The 23,512-nt window shown below is 42.0% G+C and overlaps 3 protein-coding genes and 1 pseudogene across 3 annotated transcripts; all 4 read right to left on the minus strand.

Annotated features, from left to right (window-relative positions):
- Positions 1-3,222: 3,222 nt before the first annotated feature.
- Positions 3,223-4,221, minus strand: LOC115750767. Its single transcript, XM_030688325.2, has one exon. The coding sequence runs from the start codon at positions 4,219-4,221 to the stop codon at positions 3,223-3,225; it is 999 nt and encodes a 332-aa protein (XP_030544185.1).
- A 5,384-nt stretch (positions 4,222-9,605) lies between these two features.
- On the minus strand, positions 9,606-10,366 carry LOC115750709 (annotated as a pseudogene).
- Positions 10,367-11,596: 1,230 nt separating this feature from the next.
- LOC115750769 (basic blue protein-like) lies at positions 11,597-12,224 on the minus strand. The gene is made up of 2 exons (XM_030688327.2): positions 11,962-12,224; positions 11,597-11,871 (listed from the first exon to the last, which is right to left on the minus strand). The coding sequence occupies exons 1-2, from the start codon at positions 12,143-12,145 to the stop codon at positions 11,672-11,674; spliced, it is 384 nt and encodes a 127-aa protein (XP_030544187.1). The 5' UTR covers positions 12,146-12,224; the 3' UTR covers positions 11,597-11,671.
- A 1,098-nt stretch (positions 12,225-13,322) lies between these two features.
- On the minus strand, positions 13,323-17,370 carry LOC115750766 (carboxyvinyl-carboxyphosphonate phosphorylmutase, chloroplastic-like). The gene is given in 8 exon segments (XM_048274222.1): positions 13,323-13,931; positions 14,770-14,925; positions 15,034-15,053; positions 15,148-15,172; positions 15,479-15,522; positions 15,525-15,557; positions 16,661-16,734; positions 16,847-17,370. Coding segments are annotated over 8 exon segments (999 nt in total). The 5' UTR covers positions 17,125-17,370; the 3' UTR covers positions 13,323-13,562.
- Between the last annotated feature and the right edge of the window lie 6,142 nt (positions 17,371-23,512).

Consider the following 23,512-nt stretch of genomic DNA (forward strand, 5'->3'; position numbering starts at 1 on the left):
CGACTCCAAAAAGGCTGCCGACGAGCTGGGTTTTAGGACCAACTACGGGCCGTCGAGATGGTGGGCCTCCATGCAAATGGACAGTGTTTCGGTCTAAAGCCATAACCCATAAGACCTTAACTTAGACGACCCAGATGAGAGAGAGAGAAAGAGAGAGAGAGAGAGAGAGAGAGAGAGCGCCATTCCCGTGGCGGCGCGTGGCGGCACGGCCTCGGAGGCAAGGGACAAGACGGAGGATGGAACCCTCGGTATAGCCACGGAAGAGAAAAATTGGGTGGGTCTGTAGATTATCGAGGGTTCAAGTTGGATCGTACCAGTCACTTGCAAAATCTAACCCCATAACATGATAGGTTTATGCAAATAATGGCGAGTCTCCATTTGGCAATTATTTCAATTATATACATTTCAAATTGAGGAGAGAAACATTCCTTGCATCATTGCAGGTAGAGATACATTTTTTTTTTTTTTTTGATGAAACAACAAGGAGAGCAATGGATCTTGCAATTTTAAATCTGGCGTGAACACGAACGACATTATCGGAGAAATCAATAGGGAATGACAAAGAACGCTAGAAATTTGCATCATTCCGCTTGAGTGGCGGATCTACTCCACAGGGAAAAACTGGTCGCAATCAATCTATTAACCGATCTGAGAATTATAAAGTTGAGATCACCCGTTTAAGCATTTTCTAGCTCTAAATTACGCAACGTAATTTCTCAATAGAATAAATCACTAGAAAATTACATCGTGACTTCCAAACACTTTCGCCTTCAGTAATTCGAGTTGGTTCCCATAATTCGGGCAAAATACTCCATACATAGTACATTGACAACATTTTAACCTGTCCAAGCCAATAGCCGCATTGCTCCACCCCCTAATGGTCGATATGCCCAAAACTCATTTTCTTTTTTTTTTTGGAAAATGATCATTTCATTTTAAGGAAGCTGCCAAGAGGCCGCCGTGGACCAAAGGCTGATTCGAATGTTGAAGCCAATCGGCGGAAAAAAAGAAGAAGAACAATAACCAAAAGACAATAAAAGAAATCAGAAATTTTAGAAAAATTAAGCAGAATGACATCGTTTTGAGTAAGTTTGTCCATGTTAAGTCACCGGCCGAGGATAATTGGACCACCACATTAGCAATTTCATGCGAAATTTGGCTGAGAGGATTTGATTGCATTTTCACTAAAAAAAAATTGAGGATTGGATTGGACCAAACGAAAGGTTTAGAACTAAAATAATCTGTACAAATTTAGGACCGGAATAACGATTTTCCCCAAGACCAAATTTATAGGTTGGAGTCATCTTTGCTCCATGACTTGCCTCGACTCACATCCTAACTTTTTTAAACATTAAGATTCTGTTTGTTTCGTGAAAAAAAAAAAATTAAAAACCATCTTACTAAAAATGATTAGTTATATTGTTTAAAAAAATGAATGAGCGAAAATATTTTCATCACTCACGAAAATATTTAAACATAAATTGTTGGTGGTAATGAAAATATTTGTTCAGTAATTAATTATTTCAAACGATACAAGCGATTAATTTTAAGAAATAATTTTGAAATAATTTATTTTTTGTGAAATAAACGGAGCCTATATACGATGTTTTATGCGGTCTAGTCTGTATAAACTATGCCCTTCTGGTCACTTTTACTAGACAACTAGTTGACTGCCATTTTTTTCTTACTTTTTCAAGACTTAGAAAAGTGGTGGAACATTAAATCTAATCAACCCTCAAAATGAAAATGAATTTTGAATAAATGTGGGGCGACTCAAACGGAATGTCGAAAAGGCCAATTACCTCATGAGGGTGGGATAGGGCATACAAACTTGTCCGGCGTGAGCCAAATATAAGGACCTCCTCCCCTAACTATTTGCTAAGCGGAGGTGGGGATGTGAACGACCACAGCTTCTGTCTCGCCGGCCATCGAAATACATTCATTCTATGTTCCTTAGGAGTGAGCAAGTCGGACCGACCAGATTGGGAACCGCCCCGATCGGACTAGACCGGTGGTCCGGTTCTCGATTTTAGAGGGCGACGGTCCGATTTCCGGCTCCAGAGGTACATGACCGGATTGATCGAATGCTATGTGTTACTAGATTGTGCTCGAAAATTCTATCATTTAAAGTTTTTTTTTTAAAGAATATACTATTTTAGTGTCATTACTACGAAAATAATGTCATCAATAATATCCACCTAGGAATCGGGCCAAGCCGGCAGTCCGGTCCTCGGTTTCGAAAATTGAGAATTGGCACCACCGGCTCGGTTCTCGGTTCTTAAGGAGAACCGAACCGGATCGGGAACCGCTCATCCATAATGTTCCCTAAGCTCACATGTTGCGGCTACAAAAGAGGCATTACGAGCTATTGACTTCTTCCAAAGCATAAAAGTAGAATTCACATTCTACCACCCCAAGCCAAAAGAGGAGAAGACTGGCCAGCCCCCTCCCGTTCTCTTAAGTGGACGTGGAAAAGCACGTAATCTCTCCGCTACCAACCGTTAGGGAGACAAAAGACGACATATGGTACTTTTCAAAAGTGGCCTAAGAGAAACCTGCCAAGTTTAAGGAGTCGCATTGGGGGATTAGGTTGCCCCTCGTAATTAATGTGATTCAATTAAAAGCAAAAAACCACGCTGAAGCTGCTCTTTAGGAGTGGTCAGTTCTATGATATACCCTGTTTCTCAAACACAACAAAATTTACTTGGAAGAAGAAATTTAAATCGGCCAAATCGCTAATTTTCAAAAATCATTCACAGGATGAATAAAAATATTTAGGAGATTTTTTTCTATTTTCCAACCCAAAATAGTGACAATTAATACGGAAAATTCAACACCTTATATATATATATATAAGGCCCCATCCATTTCCTAATATTTTTCTCGGCCTTGTCTTGGGGCAAGAAGAATTCAAAGTCAACATAAGCGGCGCCCACTGCGTAACGTGTACTCGAAAGCTCTTTTAGTCAAAGTCAACACGCCTTCGGAACAAACATCTTCTTCAATTCCGCCACGCGTTAAGCACCAGGCACAAAAAGACCGGCTTAAGTTTTATTGCACATTAATACGAAATGAAGAACATATAATCTAACTTAGCCATTTACCAATGCATCCCTAATCTTATTTTTGCTTTGATATTTTTGCGGTGCATAAAGGTATCGAGTATCAAAATGTCTCATCCCCACACAACAAAAAAAAAAAAAAAAAAGAGGAGGAGGGGGGTCAAACGTCGTATTGCTCAAGCTGAACATCCTTGGATTTGAGAGGGACGTATTCTCCGAGATAGACTTCGAGATGGTCCGACAGCGCCGACTTGTCGATGTTCTCGTGGTGGTACGACTTGCAGACGAAGTAGATCACCGTCTGGACGACGAGCCCGAACAGCATCAGCACGGACAGGAGCACGAAGCACAGAGCTCCGTAGCCGAACCTGTCGAGCGTCGCCGCCGAGCGCCCATGGACGACCAACCTCTGGAACGCGTATAGAATCAGATGAAGCGATGAGTTGAGCTTGAAGAATATGATTATGGACACGACCATCTTGCCCCTTATCAGCTCCTTGCTCTTCATCATGGCCTTCACCCCGTAATCCTCCTCCAGGACCGAGACCACGCTCGCCAATTGCCACACTATGGTCATATACACGAACCCCACCACGTACGCGATCCCTAGGAGGACCAAGATCGCGATGCCGAAGCTCGTGTTGCCGACGAAGATGGCGCACGTGACCAGGACCAGCACCGCGACCACGTTGTACGCGAACATGACCACAAAGATGCAGAGGAAGGTGGCCATCAGCCGCCTCCACACCCTGGGGACCACGCTCAGGACCTTCCCGAACGAGACCTCGCGGCCGGTGTAGGCGCACGCGATGGCGTAGACGACGGCGGAGGTCGAGAGGAGGGAGAACACGAGCAGGGCGGTGAAGTAGAGGGCCTTGAAGAGCAGGAAGACGGCCCACTCCTTGGAGAGGTGGGCGGAGATCCGGTCGGAGCGGGGGGTCTCGGGGCGGGTGTAGTCGAGCTCGATCTCGTCGTGGATGATCTTCGAGAAGAGGACGTTGGAGACCTCGATGTGGAGGAGGAAGACGAAGGCGAGAGGGAGGATGAGGGACAAGGTGATTTGGGTGAAGATTTTCCTCAACGAGGAGATGACCTTGTAGGACTCGGTGTAGATGCCGAAGAAGCCAAGGAACTGCATCTCTTCTTGCTCTCGATCCATAGCTTTTTCGCCGATCCCTTACGTTCTGCGAAGATTTTGTTGAGGAACAGAAGATGAAAAGATGAAGAAGGAGGAGGAGGAGGAGGAGGAGGAGGAGGAATGAAGGATTGGAGAGGAAGGGAGAGCAGTTGAAGGGGAAAAGGGCGGTATGGTTGGACTTTTCAACAGCAAACTGCCTCTAGACTTTTAAAAGCTAAACCCAAGTCAACGTCATCGCCCAATCGATAAGTAAATGGCAAGAGATCCAGTCATTGTGCTTAACGATGTGGCATGACAAGAACCTTAGAAATTTTTTCCTAAGGTTGTCCTTTTTTTTTTCTTTGTAGAATCATATATATCGTCTACGCCCTAGGATGATGACAGATGCTAGGTTACGAAATCTTTTTGATAAAAATTGACAGATGGTGTGACATGACAAGAACTATCGCTCGATCGAGATTGGTAAAATTAAATCAGTTTGCTAACTTGCTAAATAAATTGAGAAACTTCACGCGAGACTCTCAGACGAGTAAGTTGTCATATCCCAGCACTCTTGATAAAAGTTCATTCACATTATTTAACATAGTGGGCTAAATTTACTTTTCGCCATTCTATATTAAATGACGAAATTTCTAAATAAATTACGGATGGCGCGATTACATAGTTTATATCTCAAATGACGGAACTTGAAAAACGGTGACGACGAGAGGAATAGACATTATTACACTTGACTTTTGATTGATCGCACGGTGCTTTGCTCTTCAAAGACGGCGATGACCAAATTTTGGCCGGGTCAACCACGTCGGCCTAGTTTCTTCCTCGTCCTTTCCCATGGGGCCTTTTTGCTCTGTCTGAACTCGTCAAACTCTATCAACTTCCCAATTGGAGGCATTCCCAATCACCAAACCAACCAGTCTTGAGAGCCACTCAATGAAAATTATCCGATCGGTTTGGGAAATTGAAATTAAGAAATACGATATTATTTTTCTTAACGTGAATGTTTCGTCGAAAACATCAGTTTAATAGGAAGCTAATTTTTTTTTAATGTGAAGATCTGTAGGGTGTTATTCTTTTTGTTCATAACAATTTGGAGATGCAGTTGAGAGCAGCATACTTATTTTATGTTACATGGGGTCACTTAAGATCAGGGAAAATTATTCGAAAAGTCCTAAATTTATTGTACTTCGATCAATTCGGTTCTAAACCGTTCAATATTCTCAATTTGAGTCCCAAATCTTTTGACACTTTGTCAATTCAGTATATTTAGCCAACTTCAATGAAAATTGCTGATTTAGACACCGGTGGTGCCACGTGGACAACCCACAATAACGCGGACATCTTTTTGATGATTTTAATTTTTTTTTTCTTTTATTTTAATTTTTTCTTTTCTTTCTTTATTTTCCTTTTTTTGTCTATCAAGTCTAGTAAGGGTCACCGGCCAACCCACGCCGACCATAGGCTAGGGCCGCAAAGCCCTCATAGGCTAGAAGCCCTCGACCGTAGCCGACGAGGGCTTTGAGACTAGCTAGGGTTAGTTGATCATCGCTTGTGACCAGCGAGAATTGGTCAATTAGTGATATCCGGCTAAAATTGACCAAGTGTCAAAAGGTTTGAGACTCAATTGACAAAATTGAATAGTTCAGGACTGAATTGACCAAAGTCCAATAGGTTTAGAGCTTTTTGGACGATTTTCCCTCCTAACATCGGGACAGTCTTACTCATTTCAAGGTTGATTAGTACGAAAAAGCCAGAAGCATGCAAACTCAACAAGAGAAGGTGAAAGACTTCTTGAAATTTAGGACATGATAAAGAGGTAAAATTCACGAGTAGGTAGAAGCAGGCGCGAGCATTTGAACTTGGAGACCTCTATCTCTGATACCATTTTAAAGTTGAGCATCCAACCGTATATTTGAAAAACATAAGCACATGCAAAACCATGAACATATTTCCATAGGGCTAAAAGAAATGAAGTTTCATCATTCGGTCAACGAAATTCGTGACCTAGGAAAGACAGCGGCAGTTATAGACGAAGATGAAATGTGAAGAAAATGGAGAGTTGTCGACTGAATGAGGCATTTGCCACGTTAAACTACGAAAGAAAATGGAATTCCTAACGAATTAAGAAACGAAAGTAATCAAACAACTCGGAATAGAATGAACGGATCTTCAAATCGAAGAAGAATTATTGGTCAAATACAAATTAAGTGGTATAGCTCCGCAATTGCAATGATTTCGACAAAAAAATCGGGCGATCAAGAATTTTTCCTGTGAATTAAAACAAGATCTGAAATATGGTCGAAGAAATGTATGAGATTCATTATGTCAAATGCTCCAAACCAAGCGATAGTTATTCGTTCAGAAAACTGATCTTGTCCATGCCCCTTGTTGATCCATTGGTGCTCGCATGTTTGCTAACACCTCCAGGATTCTCAAGATCAAGCATGCACTTTCTAGTTTCTATGAGATGTTGGATTTTAAGGTTGTATGGGAAGGACCGTGGTCCGCTCATGTAGGCTAACCCAGCTCTTGCCCACATTGGATAACTGCAAAAGGCAGTTATCAGTTTTTTGAACGTGATAAAAAAGAACAAGAGACGTTCTTTCAGTAGTTGTCATTTTACACGTTCACCGCATGCAGTGAAAAGGTGAGAACAGTGAAGAAATCGACGACGAATCTCTCTCACTCGTCAAACCGACGAAGGACTCTCTTTAGTTTGCAATGGTAGCTCTTAATATGTGGAAATTATGGTACGTCTCTCGTGTGATATACTAGTTTACGATTAGTGATTCAAATATGATTTTGGGCTTGTTAATTATGTGTAATCCGCTACGTATATAATGGGATTGGTTCCTTTCGGTTGGGGCACCTGGTGGTGGAAGAAGTCCTGCAATTGGGGTTGGGAAAACCAATTGCTACATGCCTATTTAAACACACGGAGGTGTTAGACCCACCACGCATATCCTCGAATCTGGCAACTTGTAGCTTCCTTTTTTGGGTAATCTATGACTAACTAGGGGTGTCAACGGTTCGGTTCAGTTCTTCAGAAAAACCGAACCAAACTGAACCGTTAGGATAAGTAGCTAAGCCGAACTGAATTGCAAACCAAACCGAATACGAACCGAACCGAACCGAACCGAAAATCTAGTTTGGTTGGTTCGGTTCGGTTTGGTTCGATTTTTCGGTTTTCCTTTCTATTTTTCTTTTTTTTTTTTTTTTTTTTTGCCTTTTTTGTTCAGATCTGGCGTTGTTATTGTTGCATCTGCTAAATGCACTTTGAAAAGCCCTTTGTCGCCCCCAATTTTAATTCATCTTCACACATCCCAAAGCAAGGTCGTGATTTCTTCAATCTCCCACCGATTGATCAATCATCCATGAGCTAGAGCCATCTCTACTTCGTCCGAATAGCAGTTCTATTTTGACGTCCTCCTTTATTCCCTCTCGAGCTCTCCTCCTGTGAAATCTCAGTTCTACACTTCTACTTCTCATTGTTTTTTCTTCTTTTGGTTCTCTATTCTCAACTCCTTTTCCTTTTTTTTTCCTTTTAAGCAGATCCCATGACCACCTCCCCTGCTCACGCTGCTCCCTCTTTTTCCCTCGACTATTTTTGCTCTCTCTAGATTGGACGAAGGATGGACTGAAGAATGAGGCCCCTCCTTTTGTGGGCTCTCTGTTCTCCGCGAAAGAAGACCTGTCGAGCTCTCTCGTTGCTCAGAAGAAGAAGAAGGCCACTCCTTCGCTCACTGTCTCTCACGAGCTCTCCCTGTTTCTGTTTTTTTTTTTTTTGTCTTTTTTGTTTCTTTCCCCAAGCTTTTTTGACCTCCCTCTCTCCGATTTCTTGAACTTTTGCCAGCCAACCGTGTTCTTTTCCTCCCGCCCCAGTAGATTCCTTATAGTCTTATCTCCAAGCATCTCAGCTTCAGCAAGGGGCTACGACCCCTTGCCCACGGCCAGCGAGGGTCGCCGGCCACCGCACCTCATCCAGTGTGATCGGCGGCCCCTGGCCCTTTGCACCAAAATAGGGCAAAAAGAAAAAAAAGGAAAAGTAAAAAAAATTATTATTTTTTTTCAAATGGCTAATATTAAGTAGAAAGAAGATATTTTGGTTCACGGTTCGGTTAACCGAACCAAACCAATATAACCTGAACTAAAAATTAAAGAATCGTTATTTTTCATTATGCAAACCAAAAACCGAACCGAACTGAAATGTGCAAAACTTTCGGTTCGGCTTGGTACGGTTAGCCTTTTGGTTCGGTATTTCGGTTCGACTTTGACACCCCTAGACTAACACATGTTCTATATTACTCATTTTGGGCTTTGATAGAGAAGTAGAATGAAGTTTTCCATCACTGCCGTTGGAGAACTATCATGGGATTGGGTGGGTGGTTAAACACTTAATGTGAGTTTAGTAGACCCTGTACTAAAATCCCAACGTCACCCATTCAAATTACCTTGACGGCCACGCTCGCCGGCCTATGAGCGAAGCCGATACCTGATGCACATGGACATGGAAGTTTGCATGTATATGTGGGGATTTGATCGAGCAGCAATGTATGGATACCCCGAGTCACATGAATATGATTGTCCTAAGAGGACAAATCCCAGTGTACCACAGGAAAAAGCAGGCCTTTCTAAGAATTTCTCATGTCTAATTGATATAGTTAGCCACTTAAAAAGCAAGGCTAAGGCCATGTCTTCACAGACAAGTGAGCAGATGCCCCCAAAATTGCTTGGATACACATACCAATTTCATTAATCTTTTGTCCAGTGTAAAGTAATGCTATTTGGACTCACAGTTACTGTGAATGCCAGACAGGAACTTCGTTCGGACAATATGATTTGAACCCTGAGTTCGACATATCACGGCAAGTCGGAGATCGATCAGTCCAAACATTCATTCAATAAGGCTTCCTCGATGGGATGGTCGACGGACACCCCGAGATTAATCGAAGGGTAGACGTTATTATAATGCAGGATTTGCCGTATTGGAATCAAGATTTGGACAGTTAGTACTAGAGTGAGGCAGAGAATCGATATTGTATATACACTACCCCATATCAGCGATGTTGGCCGAGAAAGCTGGAGAATGATCTCGACATGAACTTGTGAACTCTCCAAATTCTTTTGCTTGGAGGTAATGAATTCCACGTTTCTTGATTCTTGAACGTTATAGCTGTCAGATTGTGTGACAGTGTTGCCTATTTACCTCAGACGATTCGGGTTCATCGGCATGATCAATTTTCGCAAGACAACTACTTCTACTTTGCGCATCCACCGACTTCATAGAGAAATGGGTTCATGTTTAATGCTCCATCTGACCCCACGGCCATGATCTGTGAGCAGTTTCTTAGCTTTGCAGACTTTCTGCGCATCTTTATAAGTTCCCGATTCGCGAACGAAAGAAACGGACTTTATTTCAATAGTCTCTCCGACATTATTCAACAGACAATATGAGAAAAAAGGAGGTACATGTAGCTTGTTATGAGCAGCCTTGGAGATCTCTCGGACTCTCAAGCTGCATTGACAGCAATCTTCATACCATTCTCACAGTGACCCTCAAAGCCGCATATGAAGTAGTTTGCACCGTGCACCAACTTTATCCGGTCGTTTCCCGAACTGTGAACTTTCGCATTTGTCGAAGCCTGGCAACCGGTGTAGTCGACCACCTCCACGTCGTGGCTTGAAGAGTCAATACTTGAATACTGAAAAGAAAAAATGTATGCAAGCAATGAAAAGAGACTGAGGACTCTGATAAATTGTACAAGATGAATCTAGTGGAAGCACATGCTCATAATCGGAAGATCAGAGGTTGATGCTTCAGATCATAAAAACGAAAGACTTCCTCCTGATCAAAATATGAGGGGACTGAAGAAACTTACCAAGGGTATCACCGGCTTTAAATGCCTTTCCAATGGGCCAGTTTTCCACGTTGAAGGTCCAACCGCAAGCGCGGCGATGGCCGCTCCATATGCACCGCCTCTTCCCTGAGACATCTTTCACGAGATTGAACAGAGAGAGAGAGAGAGACTTAAGATACCACGGGACGGCTACACGAAGGAATGCTCAGCAATTGTGCCCGGTTACGACCCCCATTTCACGCGCAATCTTGATGAATGATGAGCTTGGAAACAACTGACAAAATTCTTGGCAACATCGCACATTTCTCCATCTTTGATCCAAGATGATATTCACAATGTCCCAGCTAGGTACGGTCCACTTGGTGACGCAAAAGCTAAGGTACGGTTCCTTTAAAAAAACTGACGTCAGCCACGATGTCCGATTTTTGGACTTTTTTTTTTTTTTTTGGGTCAGAAAATAAAGTACTTCATTCTACTAGTCAAAGATGAAGGGCTGAAAGAGGGGCCTCAGCGCAGATCTCAAAGAGTTTGGGGAGGAGGCACAACCCAATTTAAAGGTGAGTAGTTTTTCCTGTCGGCCCTAGCGATCCGATCCGCAACTAAATTGACCTCTCTAAAGCAATGGACAATCTGAATATTGGAAAAACTTTTGAGGCAGATGTGAACCCTAATCTTGGATGCTCTACTTAAGATTTTGATAATGGAAAGCGTGATTAGGTAAAGAGATTTGAGAAGTCGACGATGTAATAATATAACGGTATAATTTTAATCACAAGGGTCATGAATGGCAAAAAATATTTTGCAATCATGGCGGAACCCGCCATTGATCTTATGCCCAACATTCCACTGTTATACTATCACACTGTTATACTAGCAAGACCCTTAAGGAAATGATTCTTTACTAAAGCCCTGGACTTCTTCGGAGTATCTTCCCTATGTAATTTCATTAGTGTGTTCTAACAAAGCTAGTGGGAAAATTATCGAAAATGAAGGAAAAATTTAGAACTGAATTGTCAAAAGTGTGAAAGGTTTTTTTTTTTTTTTAAATCAGTTTTTTTTAAATAATTAAAAAGAAAAGTAAAGTGAAGGAAAGGAAAGGAGGGAGGAAAGACGAGAAAAAAATATTTTCCTCTTTTTGAAATGATGAAAGTATTTTCCCCGCTTTTGAATGTGTTTTTTTTCTTACGGCAAAAAAGAAAATGTGTTTTTTTCCTGGAAATTATTTTTCACGAAAATGGAGCATAGGATCCTACAATTTTTCCAGACACTGATTGCACATGACATTAGAAATCCGGGGAACAAAGCTTTCGAGAACTAATTCATGTTCCGCAGGACCCCAAAAGGACCTTTCAAGTTTTAGAATTTTGGCACTCTTTGTAACTTTCAGATTTGCGAATTGATGCTGGCAATCCAATTCCTGTGATTAGGATCCATTTTGTTTTTCCAATTTAACACCAGTAGCAAAACAAGCCAAGCACATTGACAATTGATTCATTATACGTAGATTGTACATCAAGCAAAGAGAGGGAGAGACAGAGGGATTCAGAACCCAGAGCATTATTATGCTTCGTTATTGCTCTCCATTGCAGTCAGCTTATAGTGATCCTCTCATCCTCTCAAGCTGCATTCACAGCGATCTTCATAGCCGACTCGCAGTGACCGGGAAAGTTGCATATGAAGAAGTTCGGACCCTTGGCCAGCCTGATCCGGTCGTTGCCCGAATTGTAGACCTTCGCTCCCCTCGGAGTCCGGCAACTGTTGTACCCGCCCTTGTCCAGCACCACGACATTGTGGATCGTCGGGTTATACTTGAATACTGCGAAAGTTTTCCCCAAAAAACCACAACCAATGTTTCTGAGGATGGGATCAAATGTGCTATAGCTAGATGGATGTGGGGAAGTCTTACTGAGAGTGTCACCAGCTCTGAAGCTCTTGCCTTTGGGCCAGTCCACCATGTTGAATGTCCAGCCACTAGAGCCACCGACCATGTAGGTCGCTGCCCGAGCGTGCTCGGCTTGAGCGAGGAGGTAAATTAGCGTGACAGCGAACGCGGCGGCTCGAGATGCACTGCCTCTTCCCTGAGAAATCATCCTTTGGAAAAGCAAACGAACTGAAGGAGGACGCAGAGATCTTAGCAGAGAAGGGTATGCTCTTGTGAAGGATGGCTTAGAGGGGGCTTTATATATTTAGTTTGGAGGAAGGGAAAGTGGCAAGTGGTCCCGCTTGACTATCGTTACACCATAGTTGATTTTCATCTGATGATTACACCACCGGTGATGATGGATTGTAGCCAAATCGTCATTATCAATCTCGTCCTAGATAGCATTGCGCATCTCCCCATTAATTGACTTGTAGTTTCATATGTCATTACCACGCAATGTAACCGTTATATGAAATACTTACTATTCGGTAAGATAAATATTCAAACGACGGCTAACGTATGGATGTGATTTTTCATGGACTACTTGACAATTACCGTTTAACTCGGTGTTCCGTATTCAATTCCCTCTGATTACATGAGCGACAGAAAGGCAATCGTCCATGCGTGTGCGCGAGAGCCCCGTCGTCTTTAATCGAAAAACCTCGATCGCAATGTATGTTCCGGACTCCAAAAAGGCGAGAGAACAAAGGTAATTCTCAAAGGGGACATCGTACCCCCTTTTTCAAGGGACAATGGTCAAGAACATCATGGCAAAACTACTCCACGGAGCCACCATGTCTGACTTTTTTTTTTTGTAAACGATTTGTAAACAGAAACGCGTGCCGAAAGGGGGCCTTGGCGTGGCTCTTCTCGAAGATTGATCTCTGCAGCGGTTGAAGTGGGGTGAGTGATTCCACTATCTTGTACGGTCCAACCCCCACTGCGATATGCGTCCACAAATCACATGGCCAAGTTCAGATGTCTCCGCCCGTGATCTTTGAAATGCTGTCCCCCCCCAAGGCAGAGACTTCAATGTTTCGTGCGTTGTTTAATCCGATTTGCAAAGTTTCGTCATGGGTCTGGGCCAGCATTAATTGTGGCATGGCGGGTTCTGCCTCTCTCCATCCAAAGTACTGACCGATCTTTGATGTTGCACTGCTATGCCTCCCAATCTTCTAAAAATGATGGCATGCGTTTCATTTTGATTGAGCTTATGTTTTCATTCATTTGAAGGAAGGCACTTGCGTTTCGTGGTCGTCGTGTTGTCTACCATTTTGTAGAGAATTGTTACTAATTAGTACCGATTAAATTCGTAACCTTTAGGACGACTTTTTTGAGGTTTAGCCTTTTCGGATCGAACCCATAAGCTGAAATCATTCAGGAAACATTTCGCATTCTGGTGGTTCGGCCATTAGAGAGCCAGACTTACTTATGGAGTTTGCTTAGCAACAGCAGTCATATTGAGAAGAGTCTTAACGCATTCTTAAGTGGTGCATCTACTATGCAAAATGCGAGGGTCATTCTCCTGTCAAAATCTGGACTTCTAGTGAAGCCGCAAATATTTGATTTCCTTTCAGCTTTGGCAATTACTGCGAATTTACTCCAACGGCACTCCTTAAATTTGAGTACCGTGCCTCGAGCTCGAACCAGGACTCCAAGCTGACCAACTGGTTGAATTCCTCGAACATAGCCACCTTGTCGAGGTCGTCTCTTGTGGTTCCCTTCTCTTTCAAGGACTTGAGGACATCGACCATGGCTCGGGCCGAAGCATAGAGCGCCGTGAGCGGGTGCACAATCAAATGGAAGCCCATGGCTTTCAGCTCTTCAGGAGTGTGCAGCGGCGTGAGTCCGCCTTCAACCATATTGCATACTCTGTAGCCTTTCGTACGCCGTCCTATCTCCTTGAGCTCATCGTCATCCCTTGGTGCCTCCACAAAGCAAGCATCGGCTCCTGCCTGCAAGTTTTGTTGCAGTAAGCGACACAAATTAAGAAACCAAACAGAACGTATTAAAATTATTCATTTGAGACAAAATTCCGTCAATCTTAGGAGGTAATGCTATGCTCCATCTTGCAGAGTCTTGAAAGAACCAACAAACATTATCCAAACAGCTTGTCCATTCGGTGAATGCTAAGAAATGATGATCGCATTAGCATAGTAAAATGAAATTTTGACAGAAATCATCATGCAAACATGTGAACAGTTAGGATATATTGCTCCGATTTTGTCCCCTTTTCCTTCTTGATGATTCTAGCCATCAAGTGAAACTAAAAGATCTTTGACGTGGTTTTAGCGAAGAGCAATTGTATCCCTGCCTGAAGTAAACAATTTTGAGCTCAATCACCTCAGTTCCACTTGAAAAAGCTTTAATTTTGACTTCACAAGCCATATTTCAACCAGTCAAAAATGTATACCTTCCCTTGGATGGATTCATCCATAAGATTACCTACTAATGGCATGTTACGGATAGAGAGAAAAGAGAGGGAAGAGAAGGAGGGGGGTTGGGCAGCACGGTTGTCAAGGGCGGTCATGGATGTCGAGAGTGCAAGGGTTAGAGGAGAGACAAATGGAACACAAACTAAAATGTCTATTTGTTGTGATTAATTTGGGGTTTAAAATCTAGTCATGGTTCGATTGCGATAATAGTGTCAACAAAGAGGTCTGCATATTGAATATAAACTTGTCTCTCAACACAGCAAGACTATGTGACTCTCACTTAGTTCTGCTTCACCACAAACAGAATCTCAGTCAATGCTAGACTGTGACAAGAAGCAGACGATCAGTCAACTAGTACCTCCATGTAAAGATTAGCCCTTGCAATGGCATCAGAGAAGCCGGTTTTCGCTGATGTTGCACGTGCATCGGTCCTAGCCACGAGGAAGAAGTCAGAATTCCAAATAGCATCCCTCGCAGATGCTATTTTAGCAGCATGCTCCTCAGCTGGTATGACCTGTAAAGGAGGCAGTTTGAAAAACGTCGCAATTTCACACGTATCTATGTTCCTGAGTTTCGAAAGAGAAAATCGCAGCTCATATTCACCGAGAGCAAACTTCTGTACCTGCTTACCATGCATATGCCCTAAAATGACAGTAATGACAGCACTTATCAACATGCTAAACATAAAGGAAGAAAGGACACGCCTGAACTCCATGAGAAAGATATATAAACTTACCACACTTCTTTGGCCATGCTTGATCCTGAAGAGGAAGTAGTTGGAAATCAGTAGATGCACAATTGTCAGACAGAATTCAGGAACAAATATGTCAAAAAATGACAATTGACCCAGAACGCGCTAACAAGGAATGCATGTATAATAACTTCTTTCTCGGAATGTTTGACTGAATAAAATTCAACATATCTGAAATCGTAAACTTGACTTATTTACAATTTGGAATTGGTAGTTTATATTTGAACTTTAGCGCCATACAGTGAGCAATGAAGAGAAAAGGCTGAAAGATACATGAAAGGAGCAGCATTGAATCTCTCTCAGTTGAAGCTAGTACCTCTAGAAAACAACCAGCAGCTCCTGCTGCTATCAAGTCTTTTACCTCTGAACATTCAGAGCATTTCCACCTCCAGTATCTACAACAATGATAATCTCTTTCTATGAGTAAAACAGTCATAATAAGAACAGCCAAAAACCCAAAAAAGAGAAAAGATTCAATTAGAAGGTTGGACAGTACTAGATAGAAAATTCAAATTTCAGCAACGTCTCACATTCCCAAAGTATGCACAAGAAACAGAACTGGTAGCTTTCCCCTAACCTGCAGCAGTGCAGCAGTAATCACACATATCTTCTTGATCTCTTTCTTACCTACTTCATGCATTTGCAACTTAAAACGAGTGTAGTCTATAATTTTGAAAGTTCCAAGCCAAAGATCGCACCCAGATATCACAATGAAGTATAGTGTCATGCAAATTGGGACAAACAGTGATTCCTATAAATGTTCCCCTTATTTTAGAGGATAAAGGAGTCGATCTCCTGCTGAAAGCAACCACAGGACTGTATCCAATTATCCTGCTATATTTCTTGAAAATGGAGATGTCCAACCGTAGCAAATGTCATTATGCAGATCGAGAGATGTCACTGCAAATTATTAATTTACTAGTCGATTTTTACTTGCCTCTCTTTCATAACCAGACTCATCTTCTGCTCCTCCGCAGACAGGCAACATGTAGAGCACTTTGGCAATTATTTGTTTTATGTTATCTCTCAAATTGTCCATGCTTCTTAAATGCTCAAGAACCACATAGTCAAACCTGGACTAAATTCGATTATGCTTCAACTAGGCAGGTTAATTATCCAATTCCTCTTCACTCCTGTTATATATTCAACGTTCCTTTCACTCAAGAAGATCGGTCAGTTAGCATGTGCCTAGGTTTTCTCACTGCACCGGCTTGCTTGCAAAGGAAAATGTTAGGAGAGAAAATGCAAATCATGCTCTTGGGCCTCCTCTATTCGTTTATGCTTTTAAAGGATTTGCCTTGGCAGTTTTTCTTCTTCAACAAGCACTTAACATCTAAATCTACATAAACAAAGTATCCCAGGAACATGCATTACGCAATCAGCAATTCATGCTAAATGCAGATCAAGTGACGCAGTTCTCAGCAACCCAAACATCAGGGGTATCAACTACAAGAATCACATTCTGTAGGGTATGCCGCAAAGGAGCAAGCAACTTCACCTGCATCCGCAATTATTGGTATCAACGGAGCTGCCACGCAGACCGACCTCGCAGTTGCGGCCATTTCCGGTGGCCTGAAATCATTCGGAAGAAACAGCTCAAATAATCGAACTTTAGCATCACCAATTCGCAACCCAATTCACATGCAAAAAAGCGGAGAATTACAAGCTAAGGAGCTGAGCTCATGTCAAGAGGCCGAAGTCGGGCTTGCCGAGGAGCGATGCGGAGAGGGCGTAGCCGGAGATGAAGCCGGCGTCGAAGCCCGCTTTCTGGACGATAGCGGCGGAGAGCGCGTCGTAGCAACCGGGCATCAGGACGATGCCCTGATCCTCGATCAGCCGGTGCACGCGCGTCTGCTGCATCATCCTGACCGTCGGATTGGCCGGCCTCCGCCTGAGGCTCGGCTTGGATGTGGAGTGGAGTGGAAGGCTGGTCCGGTGAGCTGCCATTATCGTCGCGGACATTTCCGAATCACTGGATGGAGTGAAGAAGTGAAACAAAGGAGTGCTTTTCGCCTCGAAATACGAGGGAAGCGGTCGGAGCCCAAACACGACAGCGCGTTTGATGTCGTTTGGGATATGGACGAGATAAAAGCGTTCGATGCGACGACTAGTGTAACCAAACCGAATCCGATAAACACGTCTGCTGAGCTCAACTTCATAACTTCACCAACAGATTTCCACTTCCCTCCTTTCAAGATTCTGCAACTTGTTAAGGATTGCCAATTCAGGAACATTTGGATCTTAACCAAATCAACTTACACCGAGAAACCTTGGGTCTTTGAATCCGGACCAAGTTCCCACCATCAACCTGTGTAAAGTTTCCACCTTTAGAACCTTTGAAAGCAACTATGTCTGAATTTACGGAACCTGAGCGAGGATAGCAGTTTCGACTTTAGCACGCGAAGGTTTCCCAGAATCATAAGTGGCTCTCATCAGGATATGCTTCAGACAGAACCCCATGTGGATGCCATCTATCAAGCTGCTAATATGTAGATTTACCATCACCAATTAGATAGTGAACATGAGGTTTCAAGTGATGCCTCAACTTCAGTATTTCCCACCAAGGATTAAGTATTATGTCCCTTTGGTTGAGCTGTCCAAATGGAGACCTTACCAAGAAGATAATGGGATGTCCAGGCAACCCGTATAGAACCAGACTGCAGAAACAATTTCCACTGGTTTTAAAGAGTACATGCAAGATGTCGAAGTCCCAACTGCCTTATGCCTAAGTTCACATATTGGCATGCACAGATCCTCCCAGGCTATCTTTGCACCTCCTGCAGAGTCAATCTGGGCCTTTTATAGATAAGCGGCACACTTTCTTTCTGCCATCATATGATCGTCTTTGGAAGGATAAAGATGTGACACCAAGAATAGTTAACTATGCTATATACCACAGCCTTGAGAGTTCATGTCTATCAGCATATGGCAAGTGGTTAAAAGTCCAGGTGCTCATTCTTGCAGTGATCTTCTTAACGAGGGGCGTGCACTCTCTATCACTTAGCCTCCCTGGAATTTCCTTTTCAGGGTTGAGTTTCAAATGAGACATAGCTTGCAACTTTTGAAACAGTGACAGAATCTCCTCTAAAGCCTCCTTATTTACGAAGGAATCATCTGCAGAATTTACGTGTATGAGCTTCACCTTTGAACAGCAAGAATGATATTCAATTCTACCTTAGGCTGCAGGCAAGTCAATCATTCTAGAGAGCGCCTCCATGGCTGTAGCAAGCAAGGTGAGAGAGGATCTCCTTATCTCCACCCTTTCTCTCCTTTAAAGAATCCTTCCAACCCTCCATTTAGAGTACTGATAAGTATGATGAAGGTATGCAGGCCCTAGTCCAAGAAATGAATTGAGCAGGAACCTGAATAGATTGTCACACAAACATACAAGAAATCTCAACTACCTGCACCGAAAGCGTTCATCGAGTCAGCCTTTATCATCCCTTGAGGAGAAATCCATAGCCTGCGGTAATTCTTTACAAGTTCATGTGCTAAAAGCACATTGTCCGCTATACACCTGATTGATTAGTACTAATAAATGCAGGAAGCATTTCTTCTACCTATTAGCCAACACCTTAGTTATGCACTTGTTGTTGCAGGTGATGTTAGTCATCCTCAAATAATTCTGGCCCTTTGGAACTAAAGCAATGGCAGCAGTATTGACCCCCCTTGGCAGCTTGGATGTGGTGAAGAAGTCCAAGATAGCAGAGGAGAAATCATGCCCCACAATAGACCAAGCATGCTTGTAAAATCGGGCTAAAATCCATCCGGACCAGGAGGTTCATCTCCACTCATTGGCCGCAAAACATCAGTAACTTCTTGAGCTGCGTCATGATAAGACAAAGAATGTTGCTGCTCTGCAGACAGCTGAAACTCTATAAGCTTAGGCAGCTCTTGTGATCCAGAGAAGGGAGTGGATATTGCCAGCAAATTCCTGTACGAATCAACAGCCACAACAACTATATTTCTATGCCTCATGACATTAGTACCTTGCACAGAAATCTCAGAGAATTACCAGATTTCCTCACCTTTACAATTTTGTAAATACATCCTAGAGTTATAATTGCCTAGGTTAAGCCGAGTTATACTAGATTGCTGTAGTAGAAAAGACTCCCCAGCTGCTTCAATTTTCAAAGATGAGCTCGAGCATTAAAGTTTTCAGATAGAAGCCCATCATCGGACTGCTACTAAGAATCTGTTGTTGTAAGGGTGACCAATGGGTATGAGTATGTTCAACTTGGACTGAAATCTGATCAAAATGTTGCTCGTTCAAATCCTTTGAGATCTTCTTACCATTCCTTAGCTTCTCATAAAGGATTGCCATGGGATAGCTGGATTTATCACACTTCCAAGAATCCTGAGTAGTCTTCATAAAATCAGGATGTTTACTCCAAAAAATAATATTCTTAAAAGTGTTTGAAGGGTGGTAATCATCAGAGAACATCGTAATGAGTTCCGGACAATGATCTGAGACAGTACGATCAATAAAATCAGCATTATAGTGAGGGAATTGCAGAATCCAAGCCTCATTCACCAGAGCTCTATTAAGCTCTCAAGCACCAAAAACCATCAGGCCTGGGATCAGTCCAGATGAAGAAATGTCCTGTAGTGGTCAAATCCTGAATCTCTGCATTTAACCAAGGAACTCCTTAAAACAATCCAAATCAGGAATGTTCGTAACACCAGCATTACTTGCTTGGATCAAGGATAATCTGACAGTCTTCCAGCCAACAACTAAGGAACAGGCACGCTCCTTGCCAAACCAGGGAGATGGTTCTATAGACCTTGCTTTTTCCCAGCATGATTAACGATATTAATGTTAGTAAACAGAAGGGATAATTTCTCAAGACATCCTCCATGGAAGCCATAGCAACATCATCAATTCACTCAGGCAAATCATCAGAAGAAACATGTCCAACCTCTACATTCACCTCGTTGGCAGCAGCAACAAAAAGTATTACTATAAATTAGCACCATCACAAGAGTCAATAGTCTTAGGAGAACCAGCTTTTGATCATTATCAAGAACATCAACCTGCTGGGACCGAGTCTTTTGAACCTGTTTAGGAACCCACCTCTTCTTCAATAAGGGACGCTCGACTATTGATTTGGGTGGATGAGAATGCCATGCGCTCGGCGCACCAAATTAGATACTTATCTACTTTGAAAATGCACGAGGCTACGTATGGAACGATCACTAGTTTTTTGGACAACATTTCATGATAACATGCTCCAAAAATAGTGTTCTTCTCAGCAAATTCACGTCACGTCATTCTTCTTCACGTACTGTGAATGCCACGTATGGATAACATGAGAATTTCCGAACCGCACAGGGGGATGAGACGACTCACTTGAGAACTCCAAAACCCAAAAGGAGATACGCGCAGAAATTTGAAAATGACATGCGAAGCACCGTCGTCTTTATAATATCAGACCAACCACATCGAAGGATGCTCCCAAAACGATATGTCAAATTGTACTTTCCATGCGTCGGACTTGGAAATATAAGATTTTCGATAAAATTCCCGGCTTTTTTTCTTACTATTGACTACTTTAACATCTTTGCTAATATTGTAATCCAAGTCCTCACCCGATTTGACAATCGCATTCATGTAAAAAAGCTAATTTCAATTGCGACAAACTAAACCGCATTATCTCACGGCGCTCATCTTTGCTTGCTGAATGAAGGTATGCCGGACTCTGGCGCTCAAAGCTCCCTAGACACTTGACGGCGACTTCACCCATTGATGACACTCGCAGATGAAAATAGAGTCCCACAACGAATAACGTCCACGTTAAGCATTGTTGTGTGCTGATTTTGATGGAGAAGCTCAACCAATGACCATGATAAAAAAAAAAAAAAATTGCTCAGCAGAATGAACCTAAAGGCCAAAGAAGCTCGATTTGTGGCAGTACAATAATGCCGGCGAAAACGTGGATGAGGCCATTGGAGACTTAAACCCTAAATCCTAAACCCCTTGACGACAACGGAAAGATAACGACTCACGATATAGAGCTGCTCTGGGAGATAATCCGAGCAAATTTGAGACGTGACAAGCAGAGGATGATGGTGCTACTCTTGAAGACGATTTCAAGGATGAAAATCGCTGGACGAAAAGCAAAGGACTGTGAACGATGAACATCATGGTAGGTGAGAGAAAATGCTCGAAGACTACATATTTACTTAATAACCTAACTTTTTAATGTGTTGCGGTCAAAAGGATATCCATGCACAAACAACATGTATATGAAGGGAAGTAACAAAGGAGTTTAGCTATTTTAATTTTATAACAAGAAAACTAGCTGTCCTAAGAAATAACACGGTTTGAAACAATAACCTGATACTTTATAATATGTCTAGAATTCTCTTAAATCCATAGATGTACTTCAACAATCCTCAACAAAGAATACGAATTTCCTGATCCTAGAAAATTATGAGAGTTCTGGTGCTGTACAACATTTCCGGGAAAATTGTAAAAAAAAAAAGTTAAATCTTTTGCACTTTTGCCAATTTAGTCTTTAACCTTTTAAGTTTGTTGATTCCGTCCTAGACTTTTTACATTTTTTCAATTCAGTCCTATTAGCCGGAAATCCCTTTACGTGGACACATACGGGCCTACGTGACACCGTTGGTACTGACATAGACAATTTATGATAATATCTTAATATTCTTGCGAATATTTCTATTTTTTTTTCTTTTTCCTTTTTTTTCTCTTCCTTTTTCCCTTCGGCCTCATCCTCCCTCGGCTTATGCCGGCAGAGGTCGAGCCTAGATAGACAAAAAAATAAAAAATAAAAAAGGAAAAAATTTAAAATATTATTATAAATTGTCTATGTCGGTGTCGGGGGTGCCACATAGAACCGATGGCGTCCATGTCGGTGGTTTTCTATTAATAGGACTGAATTGGCAAGATGTAAAAAGATTTATGGCTAAAACGGTAAATTTAAAAAGTTTAGGACTAAATTGATAAACGTGTAAAAGATTTAAGCCTTTGTTGACAATTTTTCCCAAAATTCCCACATGCCTGTCCACTTACTGAATTGGTCTCTCTACTACCTATCAAATCTCACGTCTTATCAACAAGAGCTTGGTGGCAAAAGCAAACTCTTTGACAGTGTCCAAAACCCGTGTTAAGTTAGATCAAACAGAGGCGCAGTAATTCGATTGAATTTGGAATCGAAGTCATTTGGAGCACAAACGGATGGCATCGATCAAAATAAATTCACATCGATAATCATATCGAGCACATCGCGCGCCTACCTCGACGTCGAGTAAATCACACGAACCGATCTGGCATGAACTCCCCGAGTTCATGAATAAGGTTCATTCATGATCTCCTTTTGCTCTCTTTTGCTTCTGGATCCATGGTCACAGAGTGTAATCACGGGGACAGAGTATACCTTTAGATCACAATCAATTATTTTGTTTATTTCGTGAAAAATGAATTATTTGGAATATATTTTTCTTTAGATGATTGTTTGTACCGATTGAAATATTTATTCAATGATAAATGTTTTCGTTATCCACAACGATTTTTTGCCATACTTTTTTGTGGATGAAGAATTTTTTCTTTTTTGTCCATTCCTTTTTTTAAGTGATGCAAGCATCGGTTTTTAAAAAACTATTTTCTAAATCATTCATTTTTCTCGAAACAAGCGAACTTTACGAGGATAGCGTCTTTACATGAAAACAGTTCTTGCATTGCCTTCTTCTCACACCCCCTCTCATGCACGTTTCGATGCAAACACTTTCATATTTGCATTCATAAGGGCCACATTATCAAGTAACGGATAAGATTGTTGGGCATGTTGGGAAGGAATTTCAGACGAGATAGAATCTTAGATCTCCTCAAATTCCAGCATTACTAATCCCAAACTCATCATACAACAAGTATCTTATGGGATTAATTATTCGATTCGGTCAACCGCGTTGGGTCGACCTGGCATGGGGGGGCGCCGCTAGTCCAAATTCAACATAAACTAAATGGCAGACTTAGCAGTACATACATAAACCAAAGTTGCAAGAATGTAACTGCTCTCGACATTGATTTTTCTATTTATTTATTTTTTCTGTTCATAAGCAATGGGGAAATGCAGATGCTAACCACTTGAAAGGAAACCTCCACCTAATGCAGCAACATATCTAAAAGTAAAAGGCAACATTTATTTTCCATTCGAGCTTTCCCATTTTTCCTCCTATTGGAGTTCTTGCTTCTTCTTTTTTGTAAGACTTGGTCTTCCTATTTTAATTTTGGTTGGTGAGCACTTTGATGATTTGCCTTTATTACAATAGGCCAAAAAATATCGTACTTAAGTGAGGATGGTCACGTGGACAAACAAAGAAGCTCGAA

This window comes from Rhodamnia argentea, chromosome 2 (genome assembly GCF_020921035.1).
Source record: "Rhodamnia argentea isolate NSW1041297 chromosome 2, ASM2092103v1, whole genome shotgun sequence".
Lineage (NCBI taxonomy): Eukaryota > Viridiplantae > Streptophyta > Magnoliopsida > Myrtales > Myrtaceae > Rhodamnia > Rhodamnia argentea.

Coding starts and splice junctions, on each gene's coding strand:
- LOC115750767 (XM_030688325.2), bottom strand. CDS start 4,221: ATGGATCGAGAGCAAGAAGAGATGCAGTTCCTTGGCTTCTTCGGCATC.
- LOC115750769 (XM_030688327.2), bottom strand. CDS start 12,145: ATGATTTCTCAGGGAAGAGGCAGTGCATCTCGAGCCGCCGCGTTCGCT. Junction 11,872..11,961: donor CAGAGCTGGTGACACTCTCA/GTAAGACTTCCC, acceptor AAACTTTCGCAG/TATTCAAGTATAACCCGACG.